This window comes from Etheostoma spectabile, chromosome 7, assembly GCF_008692095.1.
Source record: "Etheostoma spectabile isolate EspeVRDwgs_2016 chromosome 7, UIUC_Espe_1.0, whole genome shotgun sequence".
NCBI lineage: Eukaryota > Metazoa > Chordata > Actinopteri > Perciformes > Percidae > Etheostoma > Etheostoma spectabile.
Genome location: NC_045739.1, coordinates 11,937,897 through 11,946,938, shown reverse-complemented (window position 1 = coordinate 11,946,938; position 9,042 = coordinate 11,937,897). Strand labels below are relative to the sequence as shown.

Here is a 9,042-nt window from a genome sequence, read left to right as displayed (position 1 = left end):
TTTTTATGACTTTTTTCGACATACTGTACTAGGACATTTTCAACATGCTATACTATGACCTTTTTCAACATGCTATACTATGATTTTTTTATCACTTTTTTTGATATGCTATACTATGACTTTTTTGACATGCTATACTATGACTTTTTTATGACTTTCTTTTCGACATGCTATACTATGACTTTTTTAAGACTTTTTTGACATGCTATACTATGACTTTTTTATCACTTTTTGATATGCTATACTATGACTTTTTCGACATGCTTACTATGACTTTTTATGACTTTTTCCACATGCTATACTAGTCACTTTTTATGACTTTTTCAACATGCTATAGTATGACTTTTTTTACATACTATACCAGACTTTTTATGACTTTTTTCAACATGCATACTATGACTTTTTTATGACTCTTTTTCGACAGGCTACTATTACTTTTTTGACATGCTATACTATGACTTTTTTCGGACTTTTTTTTGACATGGCTATAATATGACTTTTTTCGATGTATACTATGACTTTTTGACATGCTATACTATGCTTTTTATGACTTTTTTGACAGCTATACTTAGACTTTTTATGACTTTTTTGACATGCTATACTATGACTTTTATGACTTTTTTGACATGCTATACAGCTTTTTATGATTTTTCAACATGCTATACTATGATTTTTTCATGACTTTTTTGACATTCTATACTATGACTTTTATGACTTTTTAACATGCTATACGTGACGTTTTATGACTTTTTGACATACTACATGACTTTTATGATTTTTTCGACATACTTACTATGACTTTTTTATGACTTTTTCGACATACTATGACTTTTTATGACTTTTTTGACAGCTATACTATGACTTTTAGACTTTTTAAACATGCTATCTATGACTTTTTATGACTTTTTCAACATGCATACTATGACTTTTTCATGACGTTTTTTGACATACTATACTATGACTCTATGACTTTTTCGACATACTATACTATGACTTTTATGATTTTTTCGACATACTATGACTTTTTATGACTTTTTTCAACATGCTATACTATGACTTTTATGACTTTTTTGACATGCTAGCTATGACTTTTTATGACTTTTTTTCGCGTGCTATCTATGACTTTTTTAGGCTTTTTTCAACATGCTATACTATGATTTTTTTATGACTTTTTTCAACATGCTATACTATGACTTTTTTAGAATTTCGACATGCTATTTTGACTTTTTATGACTTTTTTCGACATGTATTCTATGACTTTTTTTGAAATGCTTATACTATGAATTTTTTATGACTTTTTTCGACAGCTATACTATGACTTTTTATGACTTTTTTGACATGCTATGCTATGACTTTTTCTACTGCTTATACTATGACGTTTTTGACATACTATACTATGACTTTTTTATGACTTTTTTCGACATACATACTATGATTTTTGACTTGCTAATTGACTTTTTCCAACATACTGTACTAGGACATTTTTCAACATGCTATACTATGACCTTTTCAGTGCTTACTATGACTTTTTTATCACTTTTTTGATATGCTATACTATGACTTTTTGACATGCTATACTATGACTTTTTTATGACTTTTTTTGGACATGCTATACTATGACTTTTTAAGACTTTTTGAACGCTATCTATGACTTTTTAAGACTTTTTGACATGCTATACTATGACTTTTTTAAGACTTTTTTGACATGCTATACTATGACTTTTTTATGACTTTTTTTTCGACATACTATACTATGACTTTTATACAGTATAAACACACAAACACACACACACAAACACACACACACATACACACACACACACACAAACACACATACAGTACAGGCCAATGGTTTGGAACCACCACCTTCTCATTTAATGCGTTTTCTACTATTTACATTGCAGATTATCACTGAAGGCATCAAAACTATGAATGAACACATATGGAATTATGATCTTAACAAAAAAGTGTGAAATAACTGAAAACATGTCTCATATTATATATATATATATATATATATATATATATATATATAAAATATATATATACAGTATATATTGTACATTGATATATGTTTTATACGTAGAATTGAAATGTGTACATTAACTAAAATATTTATGTAGTGGCATAGAAGTACAAAGTGGCATGAGGTGGAAATGCCTCAATATTTAAGTATAATACTTGTGTAAACGTAGTATTGTACTTCCCACCACAGAGATTACTCACAAGAGTCGTGGCACTTGCACAAGCCAGCGCACATTGGTGGAGTAGACCCGATGTTTGACAGCCCACTGGGCCAGCTTGTCCCACTCGTCTCTAGAGCGTCCGTAGATGGACAACCTGAGCTCCACGTTCTGGTATTTGCTCTCCTCCAGATCTGCCATCACCTCCTGAGAAGCAGTGAAACAAACAATCAGCAGAGGGGGCCAGTGTCCATCTCATGCACTCATTCTGCAGGTATCAGTGGTAAAGTGATTGTTAATGGATTCAGTAAGCACCTTAATAATGTGGCCAAAGTATTTCCCCTCAATGTAGTTGTCTGTTTTGATGAAGATCTCTCTCAGAATGGACTCCCCAATGGGGTTGTATTTGGCATTGAACTTGTCAAAGCGATGAAAAGTGTTTCGGTCCTGCAAGTAAGACAGTCGATCAAACAATCTCGCATTACCTGAAGCTGTTGTCTGGTCCCTGTTTGTCATTTCAAAACGGTTATGATCTATCGATCATGGGCGTTACTCACTGCGTGCATGTCCAGAGTATCAACGCTCAGGTCAAAGGCTGTCAGGTTCATGGTCTCAAACACTTCCATGAGCGTCTGACCCTTGCCATTTTCCACACGCACAATCTCCTTTGGATACTTCTTCATGGCCCTTTTGATAAAACGCAGAAGGTGCTTCTGGTTCATGCAGGACGAAGCGTGGATGTGTGTGTCGACCTGTAAAACACACAAAAAAGTACATAGCCTAGTAGTGTCCGTTTCTGGATTACAATAAATAATTTTGATTAGGCTCAGTAGAAAACAGCTCCCAAGTTCACCTTACGGATATTGTAAAAGTCTCGATGTGGGACTTTCTTTTGTGCTGCCAGCTCCTTCATCTCATTCAGCAGAATGTGCATCTGGAACTTGGAGCTAAGATACTGCAGACGTCGGTAGCAGAAGGACTTTCTGTGGCAAAGGGAAACACAAACAAGTTACGGTTACTTTATGTGGTTTAAATGAGAACGGTATAATTTAAAAAGAAAATCTAAATAATAAAAACATACACTGGTCCATTGATAATGAGGGCCATCATGACATTCATATCAGCAATGTACTCCTGCAGGTCTGGATATGGCAAGTCCAGCTCTGTGCTCCTGTTGGAGACATCAAAACTTAAGCAAGAAACTCTTTGCTGCCAACAAAATGTGTGAGCTGGGTCTAAAAACAGACAAGCATCCAACCACATCGAGGTACAAAGATGCGAGTGATTCATCATGAAATATCTCACTTTTCCATAATGTTCCTCGTTGTGTACACATGCATGACACCATCCACCATCTTGCAGCCATAACCCATATCGTGGGGCATGCTGGCAGGGTCCTGGTTCTCATAGGGGTGCGTTTTAGAGACAGGTGGGTGCATTGTGGCATCTGAGAGGAGACAGAATGTTGCACTGTGTCACGGCTCTGAACGAAGTGGCAGCACACATGCAACCAAGGTATCATTTGAACAGCTTGCATGCTGTGATAGCCTGGTCAGGGGTGTGTGACAGATGGATTGTGAAATCTGTGGGTGTGCCCGTTTATGTCTTATTGTGAGAGTACGGCACATGACAAATGACATGATTTATATTCCTATAGTAACATAAGATTACTAATCTAACATCATCACCAATCTAATTTCTGGAGTTATCAGGAATAAAGCTGTGAATAACAACAATGTTTATTTTTTTTCTTTTTGAATAAATACATTTGTAGATTTTATCGTTGTTTTTGCCTACTGATGCAATATCTATTGCATGTCTATCTGTTGCAAACTTCCAAAAGTTTCTTACCTTTTTGTGCTATTCAATTAACAATAATTAAAAAAAGAACTAAAAACGACAAATTTTCAAATTTGAGAAGCTAGAACCATGAAAATACAAATTACTTGAAAACTTTAGGATCAATCAATTATTATAATTGTTGGGGAAATTATTGAACAATTGATTCAGCACAAATCAGAGCCTCCTTTTTGTTGGATATGCATGTATTAAGTGTGCAGTACATAAAGATTTTAGTGTAGGGGTGTAGATGTACACATATATACCCACCTGCAGTGACTGCGGTCTCTGAGATCTCCTCCTCATAGTTTTCTAAGTCCAGAGGTCTCTCCCTCAGCTCCTGCAGGTAACGAGCCGTGGTCCTGCAGTAACTCTGCAGCGACAGACCCATATACTTCTGTCTGATAAACAGAGCCTTCACCACACATTTGGCTGCATCCAACAGATCTGTGAATGGAACCTTGATGGAAAAATAATGAAACAATTAAAAGGAATAAAGAGAAGAAAAGAAAAAAAGTGTATTTTTGTATTTATTTGTAAGAAATGCAACAAAAAGAATTCTGGGCAAAGTGCTTCTACTAAGAAAAACATTTCTCATTTTCCCTTCATTACTGGGATTCTGACTCACCCCACATTTCTCATCCCCAGAAATAGCCACTCGCTGGTATTCTTTCTCTGGAACCAGGTCCTGCAGGTCAGGAAATTGGCTCTTCTCCTTCATGTATCTAACAATAGATAGAACAAACATATGACATAAATTATTTTCTATTCTTGCACTTAAGATATACATCCAATGGATAATGGCACCACTTTTGCCCATAGCTAGTGAAAACACTCACTCAAGATCTGTAGCACTGTCAGTCTTCATGAACTCCTGTTTGGCTCGCAGGAGTATGTCGGGTTCAAACCTGAGCAAAAAGAGGCTCATTGTTGTGAACTTTAGGATCATCAGAGCAGAGTTTGGCCGCAAATATCGTCACATGTTTGTATATTAGCTAACAACCTCCTTCCTTTTGCTACACTTACTTGACATCCTGGCTTATCTGTCGCTCAAGGCGATGACGTCTCTCCTCCAGCTGTTCAATAGGGCTGTCCTCGGGGAATTCATAGGGAGCGCTGCGCATCTCACTTTCTGCCAGTGTGCGGGAAAACAGCTCCTTCACACATACAGTAAACATTGTTATAGTAGTCTACACATCTAGCCACAAATAAATTCAAAATACATTTTCATTTATTAGGTTGACAACTGAGCACAATCACTGAGTACTAACCTCAGCAATCTCTTTGTACTTCCCGTCCATGGATGTACGCAGGTCAATGGATTGTTTCAAGGCCACAGGGATCCCAGGCAAGGAATGCTGGGAAGTGAGGAGGTGGCGGGCACCACGGAGATCAGCTGGAGATAAAAAGGAGGGTAAAGAGGGAAAGAAATCTTAAAATGAGAGAGAAAGCTATGCATATTTTAAAGAACTGAAGAATGTTTCTATGAAAATAATCCAGAAATAAAGAACAGCACATTAGGACCTTAGAATCATCTTATTGTAGTCAAACAAGTAAGATAATAAATCAGTTTATCTGGTAACATTTGTACCCTAATTACTGTCAATGAGATTATCAATCTTGATTACAAAAAAAGGAAACAACTTCACATTTTACCCAGCATTGAAAAAGTGGGATGGACATGACTATGAATAAGCTAAATCAGTTTTTTGAGATTACTCAGTCTATGATTTTTTTTAATTTTTTTTTAATTCCCTCAACATGTAATTTATTCACAGTGACCAAATCAGTCTGCACAAGCTTGTTGTTCCTCCATCAGTGGGTCTTTCCACAACAGTGGAGGTCTGAGCTCAGCGGCTGTTTATTCCTCAAGACACAATGGACCATTCAGGTGGGGAGTCCATCGGCACATACACCGGCTAATGTCCTCCATTGTTGCCATGGCAAGACAAAACGTTTTATACAAACCCAGTTGTCATGGAAAGGAAAAAACTTACGGAAAACAAAGGGGGGGTGGTCACTGAAAAAAGACTTAGGACAAGAACGGCGAGGAAGTTGTCAACAGCAATGAGAAAAACGAAGATGTTAGGCATTTGTTTGTGAGAAATACACAAGGCCTTCACTTTTGTTTACCCCAGGTGTATATTTAGCCTGTCTGCAATGATGTTAATCATTCCCTTGAAACGTCGCACCTGCCACTGAAATATTCATCATCCTGTTAAATATTTCATCCTGTGTGTGCTAGAGTGTCATTGGGCCTGTGGTCTGTCAGTATTTGTAGGCCATACACACACAAAGGTCAAAGAGGGTATTCTGTGGTATACCTGCAGTCAGAAATGTCTTTGTACTATTGTGCCCTATCTAAATTAAGACTCTGATTTATTCAACCCAGCATGTCTGAGTCTGTCTGCTCTATGGGGACAGTAAAGGAGACCAGAGAGGCAAATTAACGAGGACGATTAGAACTCAAGAAAAAGCTTCATTAAAGATACAAAAACACTTGATTAAGCATGCAGAATGGTGGTCACAAAGAGAGAGAAGATGATGGTGCAATCATTGGCCAGACCACACTTCACTACGCTGAACAAGTTTGCATGCACAGCAATACAGCAACGTCAAAACACAGAAGTATCTCGGACTAAAATACTTTAGCAAAAACAGAGGGAAACAAACTTCTTCAGCACATAAATATTCACGTACTTTCACCTTTAAAAGGCTGAATAGTGGAGCTCCAACATTCAGCCTGGAATCTGAGTAAATTTAAATCAAACAAAAATAATAACAATGATCTATGAACTATTTTTGAATACACATTATTTTTCAAGGAAAGACAGCAAACATTTCCTGGTTCCAGCTACTTAGTTGTGAGGATTTGCTGCCTTTTCCTGTATTTTATGATTGTGAATTCGTTAGTTTAGGGCAGTGGTTCCCAAACTTTTTCAGCTCAAGACCCAAAAGAGAAATTTGGTGTCTCCCCAGGACCCAAATTTACAAAAATACACCATGAATCATTGTAACATCTACATTTTTAAACTGTGGCAAAAGACGGAACAAACCATGAATTTAAATTGATGTGAAGTATATTCATTCCATTATAAAAGTAACAAAACAGAAAGGTCTCTATTATACTTTCCTGTGTCTCACCCCTTTCTCAACTCATGTTCTTATCCCCTCCCATCATCCTTCAGAACCGACACCAACATTTTTTTAAATAATGCTGACTTGAATTTAATGAGATGTTGGTGAGTATAAATCACCATCATACTAGTCTAGGTTCGGTTTTTGAAAGTGCCATTGGAGGCCATGCTGACATTTAGTCTGTTCTCTGCCAATTGGCGACCAATAAACGGGTCTGCGACCCATTTTGGGTCCCGACCCTAAGTTCGGGAAACATTGGTTTAGGGTTTTGAACTTCTGGTGAGACAAAACAAGACATTTGAAGACTTCATCTAGTTAAGAAATACTTCATAATGGACATTTTGTAAACAAAAAATCAGCAGACTAATTGATAATTTAAAATAATCATTAGTTGCAGCACTATTTAAAAGCAAAAAAACAAATGTTGCATAATATGCAAATATTATGGAAAAACCTCTACTGGATTTGTTAAATAATTTTAAATACAACTAAGAAATAATGCCATTGTAAGTAACATCTGTCTATCCAAAGCCAGCTTGAATAAACAAAAATGAGAACACATGCTGTAATGCCAAACTGTCCTCCAGTCTCAGTCACAAGGGACTCAAAGTCAAGCCACAGATACTCCTGTGCTAGGAGGGAGCACGTCCGTGTGATGCAATGGCCGGCAAAGATGTTATCCCTGCTGTGGGTCTGCGTGCACATCAATTTGTTGTGATAACAGTGGACACTCACGTGGAGGGCAGGACCAGCGGCAAAGACATCCATACTGGGCCACAGCAAAGCCGAGCGTAGCCAAGCCTGCCGGGGCCCGGAGCTAATCCCCTAATGGCGGCTATATTTGGATCAGTAGCATCTATGGTTACATAACAACTCATCCTCCTGCAGTTGGAGAGCAAACCACTCAGAAATTAAAGTCAGCTTGAACATATACCACCTAATCGAGTTGGCTAAAGCCTTCATTGATCTAATAAGAGCTGGAAGAAAGCAGCAGCACGAGGGCTCAATTCAACAAGAGTATAACAGATTGGAGGTGTCTAATACGACAACATGTTGGACCAAAGACAATGTTACACATCTGCTTCCACAGCCTCAAAATAAGGTAATAGTGTCAGAACCATAACTGAAGTCTAAGTCAAACTGGGTCCTTGGGGATGAGATGACAAGAGGAAAGTTTTTCCAAAGCCTACAGGCAAGAGGTCATAATGTCAAGAGACATTATGTGAAACACATCATGAACAGTACTGTTTTCCCCCCTCTCCTTTGTCAAGAAATGTCATCATTTCTTAGAGGTCAACAAGAATCCCTGTCTGAATGGAATAACATGTCAGCATAAGTACATCATTCTGAATGATTACACAATTTCAAGAGATTCCCTTTCTTTCACCTCATCCTCTCTCTTCTCTGTGTTTTTTACCATCAAGCAGGTAATGCATCATCAACCCCTCTCTACCTGCTTCCATTGACTATGCAGATTTGGTATTCTGCCCACAAGAAATGCCAGTGACTCACAACTTCTGTGGCAAATGTCTCACAGCAATGACCAATACTTACTCACAGCTCACATGTGTCAGTGCTGCTGTGAAAGCCGGAATACCAATATAAACAAAGCAGCACTAGAGGTCTCACTCAGTTTTAGCACAGAAAACAAACAACTCTTTTTAGCACCTTTGAATATGTTTTTCTGCATAACCCTTATGTTAATTTAGTGTCTCAAATAAAAACAAAAACGTTTTTTGCCCACATAAAACAAAATAGTTGAAAATGGGCTACTTTTAGATTAAATTCAGGAACCATTTTACCCTGGAAATCCAGAGTTCTCGCGAGAGCACAATTTAAATTAGCTCAGCGAGTTACTCTGGCATTGAGTAATGCTGCTCAT

General features: G+C 37.4%; 1 protein-coding gene across 6 annotated transcripts in view; it reads right to left on the bottom strand.

Annotated features, from left to right (window-relative positions):
* Positions 1 to 9,042, bottom strand: part of ampd2b (adenosine monophosphate deaminase 2b) — a 29,096-nt gene that overhangs the window by 11,203 nt on the left and 8,851 nt on the right. For 5 of the 6 annotated variants that reach the window (XM_032521245.1, XM_032521250.1, XM_032521248.1 and 2 more), the window contains 12 exons: positions 5,294 to 5,418; positions 5,049 to 5,179; positions 4,862 to 4,930; positions 4,651 to 4,747; positions 4,293 to 4,482; positions 4,018 to 4,029; positions 3,489 to 3,630; positions 3,265 to 3,354; positions 3,037 to 3,166; positions 2,741 to 2,935; positions 2,499 to 2,630; positions 2,227 to 2,390 (listed from right to left, as the gene is read on the bottom strand). In XM_032521245.1, coding sequence (XP_032377136.1) covers positions 2,227 to 2,390; positions 2,499 to 2,630; positions 2,741 to 2,935; positions 3,037 to 3,166; positions 3,265 to 3,354; positions 3,489 to 3,630; positions 4,018 to 4,029; positions 4,293 to 4,482; positions 4,651 to 4,747; positions 4,862 to 4,930; positions 5,049 to 5,179; positions 5,294 to 5,418 — 1,477 coding nt within the window. The remainder of the gene's footprint in view (positions 1 to 2,226; positions 2,391 to 2,498; positions 2,631 to 2,740; positions 2,936 to 3,036; positions 3,167 to 3,264; positions 3,355 to 3,488; positions 3,631 to 4,017; positions 4,030 to 4,292; positions 4,483 to 4,650; positions 4,748 to 4,861; positions 4,931 to 5,048; positions 5,180 to 5,293; positions 5,419 to 9,042) is intronic. The other variant, XM_032521246.1, reaches the window with a different exon arrangement.